Source organism: Microtus oregoni, unplaced genomic scaffold (genome assembly GCF_018167655.1).
Source record: "Microtus oregoni isolate MIOR12 unplaced genomic scaffold, Mior012 000701F_000, whole genome shotgun sequence".
NCBI lineage: Eukaryota > Metazoa > Chordata > Mammalia > Rodentia > Cricetidae > Microtus > Microtus oregoni.
Window position 1 is genome coordinate 6,517 of NW_024545102.1, and position 22,940 is coordinate 29,456.

General features: G+C 43.3%; 1 protein-coding gene across 1 annotated transcript; it reads right to left on the reverse strand.

The window, feature by feature from the left end:
- Positions 1–1,424: 1,424 nt before the first annotated feature.
- LOC121445795 (LON peptidase N-terminal domain and RING finger protein 3-like) lies at positions 1,425–22,564 on the reverse strand. Its single transcript, XM_041647927.1, has 9 exons — positions 22,526–22,564; positions 21,907–22,153; positions 21,119–21,209; positions 13,802–13,916; positions 10,474–10,595; positions 8,152–8,310; positions 5,634–5,796; positions 4,601–4,750; positions 1,425–1,580 (listed from the first exon to the last, which is right to left on the reverse strand). The coding sequence occupies exons 1-9, from the start codon at positions 22,562–22,564 to the stop codon at positions 1,425–1,427; spliced, it is 1,242 nt and encodes a 413-aa protein (XP_041503861.1).
- Between the last annotated feature and the right edge of the window lie 376 nt (positions 22,565–22,940).

Genomic DNA, 22,940 nt, shown 5'->3' on the forward strand with positions numbered 1-22,940 from the left:
AGTGTGTGGGTGCACCCCTTGTGGTCCTGAGTTCCTTGCTCGTGCTCCGTCTCCTTCTGCTCCTGATTTGGACCTTGAGATTTCTGTCCGGTGCTCCAATGTGGATCTCTGTCTCTGTCTCCTTTTATCGCCTGATGAAGGTTAATATTCAGGAGACTGCCTATATGTTTTTCTTTGGGTTCTCCTTCTTATTTAGCTTCTCTAGGATCACTAATTATAGGCTCAATGTCCTTTTAGCTAGTGCATGCATGTGTGCGTGCATGCATGTGTACTTGTGTGAGTGTGTGTGTGTGTTTTCCATGTACATTCCAGGGACTGAACTCAGTTTATCAGACTTGGCAACAAAGTGCCTTTACCCCCTCAGCCATCTCCTCAGCTCCTTTTAAGCTCTTCTTGGTAAACCACTTAATGAAAATTTAAAAAGCTTAAACGTAAAAAAATTTAAAAAGATAAAAAAAAATTCATCAAACATATTAGCCATTGGATGATAAGGTAACAAAAAGTCTTGCCTTCTTCCATGACAGCGCTAGTGATGAAACAGTGGGTAGGTGATCTGCTTGACTCAACCATGATACAGGAATGTTTTATTTACAAGGAAGCTGGACAGATAATTGGAAAATACTTAAACCCTTAGCTGAGGGGCTACTGACTATAGAGGAGAAAGACGCCTTTTTCTTTGGACGTGTGGTCCCTGGTATGTTCTCCATGCCCCAGGGGATGGCCCCACACCTCTATACATCCAGGCAGCACTCAGAATCCTTCTAAAATTCTTTGAAACTTAGTCCACTAGAATAGACAAGAACTATATAAAAATAGTCTAAGAACTACGGTTACTTCAGCAAAATGTAAAGAAAGAACCTCACACATGTTTAGTACTGTTAATCCCCTACATACAGTCAACCACTTCAATAAATAAAGCAATGGACTTCTCAGTAAGGTAAACTTAAATAGTTACAAACGTACATGTAGAAAAAGGATACAGTAGTGCAAAAAATAAATTATTAAAACAGAAAGAAGTATGAACATTATTTTACACAATGCTCTATAAAACCTGAACCATTTGAAATGAGACCTCAAGTCAGTGAAAGAATACAGTGACGCCTGCATCCGCTTCCCATTCTAACCACACAGTCACTCAGCTACGACAAACAAACTTTTAGAAAAACTGACGCTAAACAGCGACTTTTACTGGCCTCTTCCACACCTCTGGCTGTTAGTGTCAAAAAGCATCTGAAGACAGAAAGTCAAACATGTCACATCCTTTCTGTCTTCCTACTCAACTTATGTGTGGTCAAAACGCATAGCAACATCTCTCAAAAATACTCTCTTCTGTTAACGTGTTATTACAACTAGATATCTGATACAAGAACATCACCCCAGGGCAGTGGATAGGGTGGAAATGCCTCCTTCCCAGTCTGCTCCCCCTAATTTTGGTTTCTGGCTATAAAGGCCAGGATTCGCCGAATACCATTCAGTCTATCCTTTAGGGACTTCATTGCTAGGAAGGGGAGCTGAGCTCTGGTTTCCAGGGGAAGAACGGCTAATGTCCACCAGCACCAGGCTGGACCGTTCGGATTAACCTGCAACAGAGAAACACAGTTCATCGATCCTGCTACCGTGCAGTCCACACACACAAGTCCCCACGCATAAAGTAAACACCCCACATGGGCCCACTTAGGTGTGTGGCCGAGACTGCTGAGAGCTTTCATCACTTCATTTGCTCTTCGTTCATTTCAGCTGAGCCCACAGCAACATGGTGGCAGCTGCTACGGGACACTATTGTTTCCTGGTCTCCCTGGTGGCTAGGTGAGGCCATAGACAAAACTGTGGCTAAGGAGAAGTGGTAAGTTCTGGGTCGTGCTCTGGGAAAAGAGCATGCGGCCTCTGACTACCTTTGTCTCCATATTTCTTTCCTTTTCTTTTCATTTTCTTTTTTTAAACTTTTGTTATTTTATGTGTATGGGGTTTTGTCTGCATGTCTGTCTGTGCACCACAGAGGCTGGAAGAAGGCACCTGATTCCCTTGGGCTGGTGGCTGTGAGCCCCTGTGTGGGTACTAGGAATTAAACCTGGGTCATCAAGAAGAACAGCCCGTGCTCTTAACCTCTGAGGCATCTCTACATCCTCTCCCCTTTCTCTAGCAAGACTGAAGACATGGTGATGACCAGTCTTCTTTAGTCAGGAAAAAAGAACTTTCTAGAGATGGCACAGCCCTGTGATAAAAGAGCCTGGGTCCTGGATGCTCTCTTGAAATAGAACTGTCTTAGTCCTCCAGGACTGGGGCCTTCTCCCTCATTGGAGCTGCAGTCTCTTTTAGTACTTGTTAAACCAAGCAAACCAGCATCTTACCACATACTCTGTGCTTCCTAAGCAGCGTGGTTTTACAAGCTCTGGAGTACCAACTATTTTCTCTCTTTCACTCCGAAGACCCTTTGGACTTATCCATTTAAAATTCAGGCCTTTAATCCTAGGGCTCTTTGGGCTTGGCATGATGGTTTCACACCCATTATTTTCTTACTTTGGTGGACGGCTGTAGTCTAAATATACCATGTCCCAAACAGAACCATAGCTACCTTCTCCCCTGAAACCAAGAGCTATGATTTCCAGTTTCAAAGAATAGCAAGCAAACATTTCAATTAGGAAATACATTCCTGTTAACCTTCGGGGTTTTCTCCAATAAAGACATGTCTCATCCCTTACCAATCCTTCACCGACATGTTCTTTGTTATCAGCTTCCTGAGCACACATCTTAGACATTTATTACTAAGCCTCAAATGAGTTTTCTTCCCACAACTTTCAGAACGAGTCAGCTTTCGGCTCGTAGAGAAGCGCTTGCTGGTCTCGCTCCCTCCATATGAAGTTATTTTACTCCAAAATGCTGTGTGGGTTTCTCCCTGAATGTCCCTGAAAGCATTGGGACACCCCCATCTCCTCTGTCTCTGTCTTTGTGTGTGTGTGTGTGTGTGTGTGTACCTCACTGTAGTGTGCAATCTATTTTCTTACAATCACTTTTGGATACCAGATTGCTATTCTGAGCTTTCTTTCCCAGGATCACCAGGCAGAGACTTAAGTTGATGTTAATACCATTGCTGTTTCTAAGAAACCTCCCACCGAGGCGCAAAATTCTTATTCGTGGAATTGCTTGGGGTTGCAGGATTAGATACAGCAAACTGGATGCGTTTTTGCTGTCGCCGCCACCACCAAGGCAACATGATAACAAAACTAATAAGAAAGGAAATGATTCGGACTTGCCATGTCATTATGGCCTTATGAATCACACCGAGGCACCTGTGCTTTCTCCTGTGGAAGATGTGCTTAGCACTGTTATTCTGTATCTTTTGCCTGACTGGCAGAGAATGTTCCTCAGCAGGTGAAGAGGAACATTAAGCTCGAACATGACCTTGTTCCAAGTTACGCTGACTTCTTAAATCACCATAGCCAAGAGCTGGGTCACCAGAAAGCACTTGCTGCCCTTGCTCTCTTTAGAACATGCGAGGGATGCCATTATACGGAGGGAGAAGAGCCACTCTGTGGGCTGCAGGAAGCAAGCCAGTTCAGCCCATTAGGGAGCAGATATGTGTTTTGAGGTCTCAGAATGAAGGAAGAGGAGGAACTTCAGACTCTTAATGATCCCCTCTGATTTTAGAGAAAAGTTGAGAAAGGGGAAAGATATTTACCCAAAGCCACACTGTCAGAAAAGTCAGAGTATGTATGTATATATATATATATATATATATATATATATATATATATATATCAGATTTTTCTATGGTAATAGAATCAGGGAGCATACGTTAGAAAAGAAATCAGAGAGGTTCCAGCAGTGTGGGGGCAGCCAGCTTAGCATATAGGGAAAGGCAGCATTAAGAGAATAGTACAGCTTAGTCCGTCTCTTCTCCAAACTGGAAGTCCCCACAAACACTGCCTGATTGAAAAACAAGGCAGGCAAATTGTGGGAAAACCGAATTCTCCCCACATTCCTAGTGTACTCTGGATCTGCAGCCTGAGCTTGTAGAGACCCAGGCCTCAAGGAAGAAGAGCAATCCAGTAGAACCTAATGAACTATGTCCTGGGGACCACCTTTCTCAGGACCTGCTCAACCTAGGAACAATGGCAAGAGTCTAGACTCGCAGGGTTACACATTGATGGGCCGGCTATGAAGGATTCTGCAGCTGGACTCTTGTAGCATAGGTGATCCTACCTCCTAGCTCTTGCAGAACTGGAAAAGGGGACATCAAGCCAGCTAGAGGTGCAACCTTAGTTTTCATCTCTCTTACTCCCTGGCTGTTACATTTGTCCCTGTCACCTAATATTACCATGGCTGTGGGTCTGGACTCCCATCGAAGGCTCTCCTGTCGGTAGTGTCGCTGCTCCCTTCCTCTCACCTCACCTATGTCTCAATATTTGTCTTAGTTCCAAGTTCCTACTACTTACCTTTATAAAGCCAATTCTGACTGGGGATCCTTTTGGTCCTACCTGTGATGCTCACTACTTAGCCACACAAGACTATATTGGATGCCAACCCCACACCCATCTAGTTACAAAGCCTGGAATGTCCCACCTGGTGGGGCAACCTGTTCTGAACAGATATACTTTTATACCTGGGGATCTTCATCTTTCTCTGGCATTGGACCAAAGTGATTTAGTATCCGATTCTTGAGCGATGTTTTGAGCGAATGAAACCACGAGGAGGCTTGCTCATACACACAGTTATGCAGCCCCATGAGTTCAGCACGGTCTTCTCCCTCAACCTGCAAATATCAAAATGCAAGTGAAGCAGTCTCTGCCTTCTCCACCCACCTCAGAGTTGTTTTCGGACACCCGACTCTCTTTTGAGATTCTGACCTGCCTTTCCTTTCCCCTTCTGGCTCTCTCCTCGGTCAAATGTGGAACACCCAGCAGCCAGGTGCTGGACTGGGTACGAATATGGCATAGAAAGCAGGAAGACGAAAGGTTTAACCGAGAAAAATGCCCGAAACAACAGGCAGAGAAACAACAGCGGGAAGCTTGAGCTAGCCCAGGTGATGGCATATGAGTAAAGTTCACTGGGCTGCTTTATGCCTCTGCCCCTTCCATCTTTATGTCCTTTTCTTCCCTACTCACTGGGAAGGGAGATACGGCTGTATCTGTGCCTCAGCACATCCTCAAGGCCAAATGAATTTATCCATTCACCATGCATCAATCTACAACCTAATTTATACAAATGAGCATAGGATTACTGACCTCTTCCTCTACCCCTTAGCTCAGGGTATATGACATTTTGCTTTTACTTTTGGGGACGCTGAATGACTCTGAGGTAGGAACACAGTTCTTAGGCAGGTTGGACATTTTAAAAATGAATTTCTATTGCAATCTACAATAATCTCAAAAAATGCACTGGAAAATATAAATCAAGCCGTAGTTAAAATGCTTATGTGTACCCCATTCTACACCGAGCCCCCAGAGGGAGAGAAAGGGGGAGAGAGGGCTTTGGATGCAGGTGGGCAGCTGCCCAGTAGCATTCATCTAGGACCAATTTGGTGAGAAATCCCAAGGCCCCAGTCCAATTCTGAGAAACCTCTTCACAATCATCTTTGTATACCAAGCTACAATAATAATTTGACTTTTAGGTTTCTTGATCCTGGCTGCCCTTACCTTTTGATCTTCAATGTATTCAATATCAGCTGTGTTGTAGCCATCCCGCTGGCCCTGATTGAGCACCTTGAAGCGCCTCTTGCCTATGCTGTCAACCACCGATCGGCCATCAGCAAAGAATTGGACATTTCTGATTTCTAGCATGCAGCCGTATTCTGCAAAGCTGGTTATTGAGAATCAAGTCAAGAGAGTGGATTGTTGATGAGTTCTGCCGTCCTTGGCCTAGATCACCATGCCTAGCACCCTGGGCTGTTTGCTAGAGGACTTCTCTGCGCTGATCTACAACTGTACCTATCCATCAGACAGCACCTGTGAGGAGAAAAGATCTGAACAGAATGGTAAACTGACTCTCATTTGTTGATTGCACACTATGTGCAGTGCTTTGGTTTCAATGTTTGTCCTTCTCAAAAGCTGGTGTTGAAATTGAATTGCCATTTTAACACTGGTCCTGCCTTTAAGAAGTGATCAGGCCTTGAAGGCATTGCCCACATGAGTGGATTAATTACTGCAAAAGTGTGTTCTTTAGCAAGAGGAGGGTTGGGCTTCCCTTCTCTCCCTTCCTCCTTGCCTTTCTACCAAGATGTTATCCACATCCTGGACATGAGAGCATATAATGATAGTCCTAGCCACAAAAGAGGCTGTTGGCAGGTGAACCACAAATTTGAGGTTGGCTTAGGCAACTTAGTCCTACCTGGTCTTAAATGAAATAAAATAGGCTTAGGATATAGTTCAATGGTAGAATAACTTCTGTGGTAGTCTGAACGCAATGATGGCCCTTTTAAGCTCATATGGAATGGCACTATTGGGAAGTGTGGCTTTGTTGGAGTAGGTATGGCCTTGGTGAAGGAAGTGTGGCAATGTGGAGGTGGGCTTTGAGGTCTCCTATGCTGAGGATATTACCCAGTGTCTGAGTCCACTTCCTATTGCCTTCTGACCAAGAGGTCTGCCTGTTTGCTGTCATGTTCTTTCATGACCATAACGGACTGAACCTCTGAACTGTAAGTGAGCCACCCCAGTTAAATGTTTTCCTTTAGAAGGGTTGCCATGGTCATGGTGTCTCTGCACAGCAACAGAAACCCTAACTAAGACACCTACCTAGACTCTGGATTCAGAAAAAGAAAACATTACTGTTATCAGATGCTGGCACATTGGCTGTAGGCATCACAGCCTTGATAACTGTAGGCATAAATGTCTATTGCCTGTGGTGGCTCACACCTGGAATCCTAATGTAGGGGAGGCTGAAGCAGAATTGCCATGAGTTTGAGGCAAGTCTGGGCTATACAGTGAGTTCCAGGTCACCTTAGGTTACAGTATGAAACCCTGGCTCAAAAAAACCCTATTGCTTATAAATTACTTGCTACACAACATTATATTACAGTATCCCCAATGGACTTATTTGGATAGGAACCTTGTGTAATGCTTGGAGCCCATCAGCTCTCCCAATAAGCAAGACCAGCTAGGTAGGCATACCATCATGCCCACTTAACATACAAAGAAACTGGAGACAGAAAGGCTAAATGATTTTCCCAACATCAAAGGTAACTCCAAGGCCAGCACTCAAATATTAAAGTGGGTAACTTAGCTCTAGGGCTAACACTCTTTACAAAACAATTTTGTTTGTGTGTTTCTGGGTTTCACTTGTTTTTGAGACAGGCTCTCATGTATTGTGGGCTGTCCCTGGACTTCGCATGTAGTCATGGGTGACCTTAAACTTTGTTTTATCTTGTCTCCAACTCACTACTATTGGGATTGTGGGTGTGCAGCACTCCAGGTTTATGTACTGCGGAGGATCGATTCCCAGGCTTTGTGACTGACAGGCAAGCTGAGCTACAGCCCTAGCCTACAAGACAAGTTTTGCAATGTATGGAACCTGCTTAATGAAAGATTACCTCTGGGGTTACTTAAAATAGAACTCATACTATAAAGTAGGTATCAGAGGGAACGTGATCCTCACAGATGTTTGGGTGCTCTGAGCTGGCTAACCTCACGAACTTGGTTGATCCCACCACACGAAGCCCTCCGAAGTAAAAGAGAAATCCCCTTATGTTGAAATAAGGGTGGTGGGGCTGTGTCCCCAGCACCCCGGCTGCCTGGCTAGCTTATGCCCAAAATAACAACACACAAACTGTATTCATTTAATCACTGCTTGGCCCATTTCTATCTAGCCTCTTCTAGGCTAATTCTCACATATTAATTTAGCCCATTTCTAATCATCTGTGTAGCGCCCCTAGGTGCGCTTACTGGGAAGATTCTAGCCTATGTCCATCCTGGGTCGGAGCTTCATCGGGTGCGTCTGCCTGGGAGCTGGGAGCATGGCGTCTCTCTGAGGCGTCTGCTCCCGAGAGGAGAGCTCTGGAGTCTGAGCTCACTTCCTCTTCCTCCCAGCGTTCTGTTCTGTTTACTCCTCCCACCTATCTTCTAACCAATGAGGGCCAAGCAGTTTCTATTTATTTAACCAATGACCTTCCTCCATCACCCTTATACCTAACTTCCCTGTTCCCTAGGTCTCCTCACTTACCCTCTGACAGGATCTCCAAGGCACATGCCAAACTGTTTTGTGCCTGTCTCAATACATCTCCGAATCATCAGGCGATAACAAGGCTCAAAGATATGCAGGGGACAAGGGACAGTGGGATAGGCCATGGTGCAAACGAAAATAGGCACATTCTTAGTTAAGCTGTCGGGAAGAGAAGATGAAATGGATCTTAAACCAATGGAGCAGAGAACCGACAGGTTGGTCAATGTCACAGTATGTTTCCTTGGAGTAAGACAAGGAGTCATCAAAGTTTAATGGCGGATAGGGAAACATTGAAGTGCACTTGATTCTGTAAGGCAATTTCCATGATCCAAGTCTGAAAGCCTAAGCTGGCATTGCACACATTCTAAGTTTGTTGATTAGATCTCGATTACCATAATACTGTATTATAATACTAATACAGTAATACAGTATACTAATACATAATATAATACATAATGATGTATTATAATACTAATAGCATAGTACTATGCTGCTCCTACCTTTCTTCCCTCCCTTTCTCCCTCCCTCTCTCTCATTTGGACCACTTCAGGCATTTTGTTTGAGATATGAAGAAGAGCACTGATGTTATAAATGCACCCAGCTTTGCAGATGGGCAGTACCGCAAAGTCCTTACAAGCATCTCAAGTTTGCCACGTCTCTCAGAGACCATTGAGAGCAGACCCAGCTAGGAGGAGTAGCCAGCAAGAGACCGCCAAGACAAATGTAGCCCAGTGATGCTCAAATGCTCATGGACATAAGAATAATTGGGGACCCTTAAGTCTAGATGACTGGACCATTACACCTTCAGAGATACTGATGCATTCCCTCTGGAATTGCGATGCAGGAATCTGCCTTTCAATAAATATCCTTGAAAATTCAGACACATGGCTCTATGGGGAATCCCCAACTGGGACAGCTCTTCATAGATCCTAGTCCCCTGAAGCATCCAGTAAAACTGGTGCAGGGACACTACATCTAAAGGGGCCAAGAAATGTAAGACCATCTGTATAAATCCTAAAAGGGGTCCAGTCTGAGATGCCTTTAAACAGAAAGCCCCTCAGTATGTACCACTATTTATTAGGACAACTTTGCATGATAGTTGAGAAAAGGACTCAGAGAGGTTAAAACAACCATTCTCAACCTGTGGGTCATGACCCCTTTGGGGGTCAAATAGCCCTTTCACAGTGGTTGCATATCAGATACTCTGCATAGCAGGTATTTGCATTATGATTTATAACAGCAGCAAAATTGCAGTTATGAAGTAGCAACGAAAATATTTTTATGGTTGGGACTCCCATGTTATGAGGAACTGTATTAGAAGGTCACAGCGTTAGGAAGGTTGAGAACCACTGGGTTAAAGACTAAGTGAAGGATCAGAAATGAGATAAAACTGTGCAGAGTGGTTTCAATATAAAAAAAAATTTAGTCTCTGAGAAAAACATGTGAAGTGAAGGCACATCCAGACAAATGGGACGCCCAGTTCGAAAGTGATCTCTTCCCAGAGGGCATAAAAACAGCCGTGATTTTTCCCTCAGGAAGCTGTTTTCCAGCAGAACGCTGTCAGAACTCTTAGGGAGGGCCGGGTAGAGGGCAGCAGCCAGAGGTGCAGGACTTAGCTGTTATTTCCTGCTTTTTTGCTAAGTGCATGGCACTCAGAGCCCCGGAAGATCCAATTATGTCTCCATTCCGAGCCTTCCCCTCTCATACTGTGCAGCAGAGAAAATACACAGCGAGTATAGGCACTATTGCCTTAATAAGTGCTTGCTGTGCAGCAACTCATTCGGGTCTTCAGAATAAGCCTACAATACAAGAGCTATCAGCTTCAAGTCACTGGCAAGGGAACTGAATCCCAGAAAGGTTGAATGGCATGTCCACGACCACGAAACACACTCCCTGATAGAACTGGGCCTTAACCCCAGGTGTGGCTTCACACCACTGTTTACCCAGCCATCACCCGCTTAAGGACTTGAAGGCATCTCCTAGCTGTCTCATGAGGTCTGCTGATTAAGCTGCCCGTTAACTCAGTCCAGCCCATAGCACGTACTTCCTAGTGCTGAGACGCATCAGGTGCCTCTGTGCTTTGCCGCTGAGCTTCTTAGGAGACATACTGGTAAATGTTTAACAACTGCTTCTGAGAGGGATGCGGGGGGGGGGAGGACAATTTGTAGCATTTGTTGACTTCCATGATGCAAATATTCTCCTCATGGCCATGTCAAGCTAGTAACGACATGGCATCATTGAACCAGAAGTTGCTAGGAAATGTGTCAGTTTTTGTGAGTGGACACACATGAAACGGAAGCCAGAAACATGCATTAAACATACTTAGAAAGTTCTTCCATTTCCTCTTCATGAAGGCGCTTTCGTTCCCTGAGTTCTTCTGGCAGGAATTTAGCTATTAGTTCTTCCATTATTATGTTCTTGCTGTACTTTCTTGATTGAAAGCCCTAGAAATGGATCAAAGTAATGAGATAATATACAGTCCACACGAAAAAAAAAAAACACAGACAATCAAGTGTAGCCCAGATGTAGTCTGATGGAGACCAGACAGTAGTCAAATCATGCATGTGTTGTAATTTGGATTTGGAAGCTAATCCAGCCACAATATATGTATCTTTTGGATGTTAGAGTTATGATTTTCCTAAAAAAATTCAATTGAACATTTATAATTAAAAAATATTTTAACAAAAAATGTTGCATTAAGCTTTTGAAAAATTTCACAGATGTCATAAAGCTTTGGATTTGAGAGGTTCATGTCTGAACTGTATTTTTGTGTTTACGAACTCTATCTTGGAAGTGCTGAAACACAAAGGGTCCAGAGAATCAGACAGCTGTGTTCATGTACCCTTTGTTGCCTTGCCCACCTCCACTCCAATCGAATCCCTGGCTCCTAGATATTGCCAAGTCTCCATGTCTTAACTTTAGTTAAAATAGAAACCACACAAAAACTAATGGCCAAATACAGGTGGTTGTCTCATTGCCAGTTTATGTCACCATCTTAGGTATCACTGAAACTCAGAATCAGACTTAGGTTAGAATGTCCCTACCATATGCATACCCAGAGATCTAAGTGCAGTATGTATTAATAATATGGCCCAAACATTGAATGGTAAAATATCTTCTAATAGAACAGTAAAACCTTAGAGGAGAACTTATTATTTCAACTTTCCTAAAGCAATACAATCTATTTGTAATTGTATTCTAAATACTTATCCTTCAGGGACGTGCAGCTCTCACCCCTCACCGAAGAAGCTTCTTTTTGTAGCAGACAAAGACTAGTACAGAAAGTCACAACTGGTCAAAATGTAGATAACAATCCACTGTGGGCTGCTCATCCCCAATTGAACAACTACAACACAATCCCTACATGTAAGACTCAGGACATCACAGAAGAGGGGGCAGAAAGGCGGTAAGAGCCAGAGGACCAGGATGTGTGCTTCCTTCTCTATATGCCTGGAAAGTTGTACCCATAAAATCTGAACAAAAATACAATTCTCTAAACAAGGCTTGAACAAATGACATCCCCAGAAAACCTATTATTTGTGTAATGAGGAAATCCCATGAAGCTATTCCTAGATGAGGAGCTCCAGGCCACTAAAGGCTGCTGGGAGGGGAAGGATCCATCTTCCCCAGGGAGAAAGCCGTTAATTGGTCATTTAATATCAGTGATCAGCCCCAAGAGCACATGCGTATGAGCAACACTAACTGGACTCGGAAAGTCGTAGTTATATATTTATATGCACACATATATGAAACACTAGTTAAAGAATATGAGGTCACAAAATTGAGAGGGAGTGGGGGGGTCATAGGCAGGATTGGATGGAAGGAGAGAGGGAAAAAGGAAGTAAATACAGCACTCGTGAAATTCTCAAATAATAATAAATAAAAAATTAATATCTGCAGAGAATTGATTGTGGTGGGACTCAGCAGAGGGAGCTCCTAAGTACCAAATTGCTGGCTTCAGACAATTAATTTTGTTTCTTCCCCAGGAGTCTCTACTCAACAACTAACATGGCTGGAATATGTATCACTCTGTTAAGTGGTGGAAGTATGCCCCTGGATGAATACAGAGCTAGATGAGAATATCTTCGAGCCTCTGAGTCTGAGATCCCACGGCTTCTGCCTTCTGGATGCCTTATCAAGTACGGCCATTGCATGGCAACAGGCAAAAATCCATAATGTCCAGTCCCAGGTTTTAGGGGAAAGCAGTGCCTCAAGAGGTAGGCAGTCTACGTGGGAAAGTGATTCCTCTGCTGATGCTAAAACAAAACTCCAGGAAGCGGACACCCTAAAATGGTAACAGCGCTTTTCTCTAGAGGCTGAGCATATGGTAGATGTTTCTCCTTCTGTTGGTGTGAACTTTATGGTGTTAACTAACTCAGCATGGATATCTCATTTAAATAGAAGAACCATGAGAATCTTATCTACAATCAGGTTGTGAATCCCACGTCTTTATCTAAGTGAAGCTATTCCATTAGCGGTTTCCCATTCTCCTTCTCAAGGCTACCCTGGACGATGGCTTCGCTCTAGCTCCTTTTTGTCAATGTCAGAGGTAAGAGAGGCTCAGCATGCACTTCTGTGGGCCTATAAGAACCTATAAATAGGGGGGTTTGGAGAAATGGCTCAGTGGTAAAGAGCATTGCCTGCTCTTCCAAAGGTCCTGAGTTCAATTCCCAGCAACCACATGGTGGCTCACAACCATCTGAACTGAGATCTGGTGCCCTCTTCTGGCCTGCAGACATACACACAGACAGACTATTGTATACATAATAAATAAATAAATAAATATTTGTAAAAAAAAGAACTTATAAATAATCACTTTTCTTCATGAGACAAGGTCTATCCTGGGTGACTCAGGTAGACATTGAACTCACAATGCCACTGTCTCAGCTTCCCAAATCCTGGAACTACCAGCCTGCGTTGCCATTCTCTAGAGATAACCCAGCTCCTGCGGCCTCTTTTCAGGGATGATAAGGGGAAAGCAACAGTAATACTGTTTGTAAGCTGAGATCCTCGAGTCTCTGAAGGAAGGAAAGCAACATACATCTCTTTCTTTTGCTATAGGAAAGCCCATAAGGCCCACATGAAGATATACGCTTGCATCGTTAATTTTGATGACTCTCAAGTCCTCAAAGCTTGACAAGTATCTGCTGATAAGAGCGGTGGCTCCCGAGGAGTTGTCGAAAGATCACATTGACATCTGAGATGGTTCTCTGAGCAGGTGGTGGCTGGGGCCTACAGCAGCTGACCTCTTTAAGCATAAGTAAACATCACTGTATGCCGAAGTCAGAGCTATCTAGTTCAAGGATAGTGGAAGCAAAATTCACTCAAGATTATTGTTTATGCAGTGCCACAAAGGTACCAGAACCAAGATTTCTGTTTATCGTCTAGTTCATGCTTTTGCTTCTAACACAAATGAACTTCATTACTGAGAGTTATTGAAAAGCTAGATGTTGCCTCATTTTCCTGAAGGACTTTGTGGAGAGAGAAAGGATGTTTAGGAGACAGCAGAAATAAACAGATGGTAAGCGGGGGGGGGGGGGGGATGGGGGGAGGTATTTTGGCCAAGCACAGTACAGTGGCTTAGGACCCAGTTGAGCACTGAGTTAGTAAAAAATAAGTTAACACAACCGAGGAAGAAAGAGCGGTTTACCTGGAAAAGAGAATCTTTGCACAGTGGACACTTCGCGTTATGATCTAGGCATCTCTCAAGACACTTCATGCAAAAGGTATGCCCACAAGTTGTTGTGACTGGCTCATAGAATAATCTGAAATTTAGCAAATGAAATAGAAGAAATTTTAATGAGATTTCAAAATAAAAGATAGGGGCATTCATGGTTAAGTGTTCACAGAACTCTTTATCCAAACCTGAGGGAGGGCACTCTGTGTGTCTTATCGCCAGCATTTTCCTTTTCATTCCTGAACTATATGTAGAAAGATGCAGAGCTTCATATTTAGGGCATAACCAAATTATTTTGTAACATTAGCCTTTTCCTGTCTGGTCTAAGAAAAATTCAGATTAGTGCTCAGAGTGTCTGAACAGATTCCATTATTAAGAAAGTATTTGGCCAACCTGTTTACCAGAGTATACTGTAAGCACACAAATACGTACGGAGAGATAGCCACATGCATACACACACATAGACCATGTATACCATATTACAATGGGGGAAAAACTCAATTCGTTTGCTAACCTTTAATTTTTCCTTCATTTAAGTGACATTTGGTGCCTGAAGGTTCTTACATCTGTAACAAACATGCGCCTGCCTCTTGTGTGGATAGATAATTTTCCTAGCAGTAGTAAGTAATATGCTAACGCATTTACTCCTATCAATAGACATGTAAAATATGTGCATATATCTACTTACATTCTTACAAATAAAAGTATGTTTATATGTACCATATTCCTAATAGATCTTATTGCTTTCAGAAGGGAGGATTTTTTGTTTTGTTTTTTGTTTTTTGAGACAGGGTTTCTCTGTAGCTTTGGAGCCTGTCCTGGAACTAACTCTTATAGACCAGACTGGCCTCGAACTCACAGAGATCTGCCTGCCTCTGTTTCCCTAGTGCTGGGATTAAAGGCGTGCACCACCAATACCCGGCAGGAGGATGTTTTTAAATCAATCTGGGGAAACTGGGGACCCTTAATAAAAAAGTATTCTACACATTCAGAGATGCATAGATTTATTTTGTGTAAAGAGAGGTTCATCTGAAGCAGGACCAAGAGTTAGGGGACAGCTGGTGGTGACTATTAACTGGGGCTCAGCCGGATGATGGTGGTACACACCTTTAATCCCTGCACTCAGAAGGCAGAGGAAGGCGGATCTCTGTGAGTTCGAGGCCAGCCTGGTCTATAGAACAAGTTCCAGGACAGAAAGAGCTGTTACACAGAGAAACCCTGTCTCAAAAAAAAAAATTAAATAAATAAATAAAGAAAGAAATGAAGAAGAAGAAGAGGAGGAGGAGGAGCAAGTGGCTTTTACATTGAGCAAGATGAGACAAATCTTGGCCAGCTTCTTTTGACTTCCCACGAGTGTTCAATTTAGAGCAAGAGGTTGTGAGCCTTGTGGTATATGGTATCACACATATTTAATTAGAGGTCAATAGAAGAGGTCAATGATTTGAGAAGGAGGAAGGAGACACAGGAGGAGTTGGAGGGGGAAAGGGAGAGCTGAAAATAATGTAAACACAGGACTCAGAAATGATAGTCTCAAAAAATCAATTAGAAAAGAACTGTAAACATTTGCTGCACCTCAATACATCCCAATGAGTTATTTTATTTGGTTGATTTGTTTGAGGAAAAACTTGGCAAGCATCTTTCTAAATGCAATAAGGATATGCAAAAGGCTGAGAGCCAAGACACATCTGAAGAACAAGGATGTGGGAGGGCTTGCTTTACCAAGCATCAGAACTTATTATAAAGCTACGATGGTTAAAACAGTATGTACCAGCACAAGGAAAAATAGATCCATGGAACAGAATAGAAAGCTCAGGAATAGAACCAGGCATGGATTCTTGACTTATGACAAATGTGACATTTGCAAACAGGGCCACAGGAGGGTTTGAAAGCACAAACAATCTGTATAAAGGCTAGAGCCCCTATCTGGACAGAGACATGAAAGTGGGCCATCTTTTATACCACACACAAAAATCAATTCCAGGTGATGTGAAAAAAAAATAAATCTGAAAAGAAAAACAACTTCCAGAACGTAAAATCGGAGAACATCTTGATGAAACAGAGATGGAAGTAGAGAAAACTCAAAGAAACACTAACTATAAGTGAGAAGATCACTAATTTCAACTGCACTAAGATTAAGAATTTTTAAGTTCATCTAAAAGCATAATTAAAAGGGCAAGGGGAGAGTGCTTGCCATGCCCAGGTAAGAAAAAGCTTGTATCTAAAATATACCTAGAACTTGTAAGAAAAACACACCCAAAGCAGTAGGGAAAACCAATAACCTAGTAGAAAACCAGGCAAACACTGGCACACGCAAAAGCGGTGGCCATCCATGATATTTCTAAACTAGAGCCAGCCCAGCTAAGTACCCATCTAGAATAGAACGAGGAGACTGTGGTACACTCACACAACGAGACGCCGTGTGCTAATGAAAATGAACAAACCACTTACATGTTGATACGGACTTTAAAAGAAGAAACCAGACTGAAGAAATATACTAAAATTCAATCTAAGTTTTACAATTTAGGACAAATCAGAGTATACCCTTTACAGCTGCAAATACGCATGGCGAACTTATAAGAAGGAACAAACTAGAACTCAAGAGTGTAGCTTGGAGGTTACAGTAGTTACTTTTATATTGCATGCCTTCCCAGTGCTGGGATTAAAGGTGCACACCACCACTACCCATTCTTCATTGTTTGTTTTTTTTTTTTTTAAGATAAGGTCTTGTTCTATAGCACCATTGGCCTAAGAGCACTGGCAAGCCTCTTGCCTCAGTTTCTTGCTCGCTGGGATTAGAAATATGTGCTGCCTCCCCTCGATTCCTCACCCTTGCTGTTTCTCAGGGGCGGGTTCTCACTCTGTAGCTCAGGCTGGCCTGTGACTCCTAATTCACCTGCTTCAAACTTCTGAGTATTGGTATTATAGGCATACTCATGATATCTGAATACTTTTAGATATTATTGATTATACATATGAGGATAATTGATAAATTCTATCTACTGCTAATATACAAAACTATTTTTTCTTGAGAGCTTGATGATTGAGACTACTGCTCTTTTAAGACCATAAATATATTTATCCTGCTGTATTTATGGTTGTGTGCAACACTATTTTTCATTAAAATTAACTTTATATATCAATAAGTGGCAATTATGATAAACTATTTTACTGCTGAGGAAATTAAAATGCAAGCAGACGAGATAACATGCCCAAGATTACAGAGTTAGCTGGTAGACAGAAAGCTTGGGATGTATAATCACATCTGACTCCACAACTAATCTTCCTCTTTCGGTCTACAAGACAGCTAGGACTACATGTGTCCTTATATTCAACTGCATTCCAGCCACTCAGCCGACATCTGCCCGCCCAAGTGCACTTCCACAAACGCTTTCCTCCTTCCCTTTCTGTCACTCTCCCTCCTCCCTCTGCTCTGCAGAGAGAGACACACAAAGCATCTTACCTACGAAGAGAGAGAGGTATATACTGGGACGTCTGTCTGTCCTTTTTTCACTTAAGATAAGGGTTTTGAAAACACTTCAGAGAGACAGCTTTAAATCAGAGCAGGGCTGGCTTGTCTCACAAGAAAGCATTTCACATTATCAGAGCGATGTGGTAAACAATAGTAAGAAAAAAATCCCTTCCCTTAGATGTCAGTCCAGATAAAACGTCTGGCTTATCTGGAAAGAGCTATCTTTCCCCACCAGTGACAGCCTTGCACTGTGTTCTTTTGCTGTCAGGTTACAGCAAAGAGAGAAAAAGAAGCAGGAGGGAAAGAGAAGGAAAGGAAAGGAAAACTACCTTAATACCCAGTGACTTAGGGAGCTATAACAAGATTATATATAAAACTGACCCTTTTGCTCATCGCCAGATGGCATGGTGGCTGGTCACTATGCCACCAGAGAACTAGTTCAGATAGCAAACAGTCTCATTTCATATCTCAGAATACAGAATTATCGCAAAGGTATTGTTTTACAGAAGCCCAGAGATGAGCCCCAATGGCTACAGTGATGCATGCCAGATAAACCTCAAGGGGAATTTCATGCCCCTAATGATTGCAGGGCAGGATTCTGAGATGTGGGGGTCATTGGGGCAGACTTCCCTTAATGGAGTCCTTCCAATTCAGCAGTGTTGACTTAAAGACAGAAAAGGGTTTCATTATGTACTCTCCAATTACTCTTCCACTTTTTAGAAAAATAGGGCCTCCTGTAGCCCAGCATGGCCTTGAACTCACTATGTAGCCAAAAAATCACCTTGAACTCTTCACCTTCCTACATCGACATCCCAAGTGCTGGGATTGCAGTGTGTGCTGGCTGCTACCCCTGGCTTCCAGTCACACTTTCCACCCTTTCCCTGTGAAACTTACAACCCAATCTATTTCCTCTCTCGAATCAAAATGTATAAATTCATGCTTTGTCTCCCTTTTCTCCACCAGGGCTTAGATTTCAGTCTAGAATCTTGAACAGGTAGTACAAATGTCTAATTCACACCCAAGCATCTTGAAACTACCTGTGATTTTAGACCCGTGATGGTTAATACCAATTGCCAACCTGATGGATCTAGATTCACAAAGAGAGAACCCTCCAGGACACTTGTGAGAGATTGTCTAGGTTAGTCTGAGGTGGAAAGACCCATCTGAACTGTGGGAAGTGCCATGCATGGCCTGGGCTGGGATCTTGACTGAAAAGGAGCCAGTGAGCTAAGCAATGACACTCCTTAGGGCCTGTTTCCTGTATATTGGGAACTCAATGTGAGCTAGAGGCAGGGCTCCTGATCTTACAACCACACTTTGCCCACCTGCTGTTAGGCCTGCCTCACCATGAGAGCACCAACCCGCCAAAGGAAAGCCAGAATAAATACTTCCTCCCTGAAATTGCTCTGGTCAAATATTTAGTCAGAGCAACGAGAAAAGTAGCCAAATACAAAGCCTCTCCTCCAAAGACACACCAGGGCCAAAACAAAACCCACCAACAATCGTGACAAAACTACCAATGGCTACAAGTGGGAAAAGGAACTTTTGAAGCCTAGAAAAACACAGGTGAGGGCATCCACACTAAAGAAATTCCGTCGGCATCTGATGTGGAACTTCCAGACAGAGCCTGTTGGAAGGGAAGCTGCATGTTTCTTCCCAACCGCTGAAGTGTTAAGAGCTTCTAATCAAAAAGTCCTCTAGGCTAGCCAGGTTCCTTACACCATAAGACAGCGAGAGTCTAGCTATAATTTAGTAGCCTACATAACAGCTAGCTACTCTGGGCAAAGACGGAACAAGGGGTCAGAAAGAGGGACACAGTGGCTTTTAAGCTTAGGGGGTGTGAACTAGACGGGGTGCTTATCCTCCGTGTGTTTATTTCTTAAACCAAATTCCTAACTCTTCTACAAAGTCCCTTGTGGTTAGGGACAAAGAAGATGAAAGAGGAAAAGAAAAGGAAGACGAACAAAAGAATTTCAACCTCAGGATTTTTATTCCACAGGGAAAACACAAACAGGATGAGTCTGTATGTTTGATTGTGGGTCGCCCGGGTTTTGGCAGGAGTGTTAAGGAGGGTTAAGCAGAACAAAGACCTGCTCTTTCTGAGGAAGCTAAATTAAATCTACTTCACAGTGCCTATCATGGGCTTTAGAGCCACTGATTCAGTAGGTACCGAGCCCCTTCTCGGCTTGAAAGCAGGTTTTTGCTGTCTCCTACCTTGGTTTAGCATGATGCACTTGCCACTCTGTTGTGAGGGGCGGGATGAAGCGGTGTAAAGGATCCACTTCTACTGTTCAGCACACTCTTGTCTACACCACCTAAGCGGACTCCTGACAGTGTGTTTGCAGCTTAGTTTGATGACTGGCTAAGACCTGTCTATGCTTATGAACAAATCTTGCTACAACAGATTTTTTTTGTGTATTATTATTTTACTATTATTGTTGTGATACTGATTATTAAATCCAGAACCTCATGAATGGTAGCCAAGTCCTCTCCCACTGAGCTACTCCCCTAGACCCAAGTATATTTTCTCTAAGAAAAGTCTGTGTTTTAGGTAATAGTTAATTCTTAATCAGATGATTAAGAAAAGTCATTCAGAATATAAACTCATATGACCAATAGGAGAGGAATAAGCTCGCAAAGGACAGGCAAACATTTGTTCAAGTGTCTCAGTTCTTTCTTAATACTTTTGGAGAAAGTCACCTCATTTGAGAATCTAAAGAATGCTATGTGCTTTCCTCTTAGAAATATGCACAACCACACACACACACACACACACACACACACACACACACACTTTTGCTTATTACTTCAATGAATTCATGGATCTATTTGAATATACACAAAGAGCTTCCTCGGAGGTCTATGGCTCTAACATGAAAGACCTCTGGGTAAGAAGAAAAAAACTGTTAATTTTTTGAGTACTCCCTGTATTCCAGACACTACTCTAGGCACTGAATAGTTTTTCTTAATCAGTCATCACAGCTCTGGAGTTCACTGCCCTGTTTTCTACTTTACTAAAGAAAAAAGAGTGGCAGAAAATGTCACTTGCTCTAGGACAGAGTCTGTAGGTGGGAAGAGCTAGGATCCCAACAGTGGCTTCAGAGCCCTTTCTCTCAGCTACTACACCACAGCTATGAAATGAAATAAACTATTACATTTCAAGGTGGTGAACAGACCACAATCACAGAATCTTTCTAGTTGTCCTTGAAGTGTGGCATATGGATAATCTGCTCTTTAGAGCCCTGAGGAAGTATAGATAACATACTAGTTGGAAGGAAAATGCTTGACCAAGAATCATATGTACTGTTCTTTAGACAGCATAAAATACACACCAATGTAGGCTTCTCTTTGGTTTCCAAAGAAAATGCTTATGGCATTGATATTAACCCTTAAGTCCTTAATGTAGTAGTTTAGATTCAGGGTCACAAGTTCAAATACCTCGAAGGCTCGAGCAATAATGTGAGACAGGCTGGGATAAGTTCGTGGGATCATGACCAGCTGGCAAGTGTATGCCCACTGTACAGTCATACATAACAACATCAGATCTAATGAGGACCAAATAAACATGCTCCACTTGGGGCCCATCAGTTTTTGACCTTTGTTGCTTTGCCACTCCCCAGATCTTTTGAAATCATGACTTAAGGATGTAAAGATCACCATTTGTAAGCTGGGGACACCAGCGGTCTCGTGACAATGTGATTTCCATCTCATCTGGGCCATGATTTTACATACTAACTAACTCAAGAGTTACTAGAGGGAAAGGCCCAGCCACCAAAGAGAAGGAACTAGCAAGCAGTTAAGTGATGACCCACGTCACATACCTCATACACAGTGAGCATTCAAGGTCAGTCGCATCAAGGGATGTAAGTGGAATACTGAGATCAGGTTTGGCCCCCTCATCAGCAGGGTGATCTGTGATTTAGAACACAGCAAGTCAGAGCTGCATCAACTTGGTTTTACAAACAAGTACTTCTGAGTGAAAAAAAAAAAGAAGTTTTCAAACTTCCCCCAGAGTTTAATTTTGTGGCTGCCTGAGCAATTGCCAGGCATTCCCTAAAGTGGACTTCCAGGGGGTGTTTGAGCAGTCTCCATAGACAGAAGGCCAAGGCTAGAGCTCCTGGCGAGCATTCAAATTCATTAGCAGCAGTGGCAACTCCATGGAGTGAGCCAGGTCTTCAAAGCTCACACTTAATCTTGGAAAGATAGGGAGCCTGCTTCTCAGAACACAACTAAGTGAGACATGACCACACCTTTCCCATCCTACATTCCCAGACCAGGGATGAGGGCAGGAAATGGTTGGCCTGGAAGAAAGTGACATGATGGAAAGCATGGGATGGTGTTACTTGATGCGGTACCTACCCCCGATTGTCTTGACTACGGATGCTAATTATCACTTTTCTGTGTGGCGGCTACCCCGCACACTCACATTCTGTGAGAAACCTCACAGCAACCCCTGGGATTTAACAGCTGGTGAGTGCCAGAGCTAGGTCACAAACTCAGAGCCAGAGGATCCCCGCCCCCCACAAAAAAAAAAACCGAGGGAAACTACATATGTCAGTGAGCCCAGTCATCTGCATTAAGCTCCTTTCTCCCTGGGTGGAATTAGTACCTTGTCTGGGGACTTTATTAGGCACGTCCAGGTCTTCTTGGTTTTCATCAACTTGGCAATGGTTCCTTTTCTTTTCCTTGCATTTGCCGGTCCTGATGGAGGCAGTATTGAGCTTCTCTTCTTCCTGATCTTTTCCATTGTCCTCCTGACTCCCCACCTTTACTTGAGCTGAGTTCTTCAGGCTGCTGCTTTCTCCCTGAGCTGCTGCTTCCTCCTGACTTGAACAGTGTGGAAGCTCTGGACTTTCCTAGATGGAGCAAAAGCCAGATATCAGAATCGACTAGAGACCAATATCGTCCTCCAATATTGTCCCCTTAGGGGACAAAAAGGAAACAACATAATCCTGCTCTTCACTCCTGACCTCTCAGTGGATACATAACTCAATGGAGGGCCAGTCATGGGGCTTACTGCTCACACCCAATCTATGTCAAAGGCTTGCCTTGCTTAAATAGAGTTAGGGGACTTCCCTAGGCACGGCCAAAAGGCACATGGGAGGAAAAGCTTCCTGGGCAGGGGAGAAAGGGACTGTAAGGGAAGGCACCACTCTTCCCTCCTATCCACATCACTCCCCGGTGGTCTGTGAGGAAAGCAAAGCATTCTGTGAGGGGTATCCTGTTACCGGATACTTCCTCTCACCCTTGCCATCATTCGTCGCCATTCTTTAAAGGACTTTAGGAAAGGCTTTGGGGCCAGCTCTGTACAGGCCTTCCAAAGCAGCCCATGTTCCAGGGCTGTATGCTAGTTTCATCAAAGGAGCAGGGGACAATCCATTCCTTTCCCTCAATTTTGGGTGAAAAGTCTGAAAAAGAGACATAATAGTTTGGCATAATAGCTGGTCTCTAGCCTTTTAGAGAATTTGGTCCACTAGGAAGGTATTGGGAAGCGGAACTAAAAGTAATTGCAAAGATGTGCTTATGCACAGTGCTCCGGAGAAGCTCTCTTCTGCAATCGAAATCAATATTTGACAGCAAAAGGCTCACTTTCCGTTGTTTCTCCTCTACCCTTGCCAGCAATCCTAGTGGACACAGGCGGGA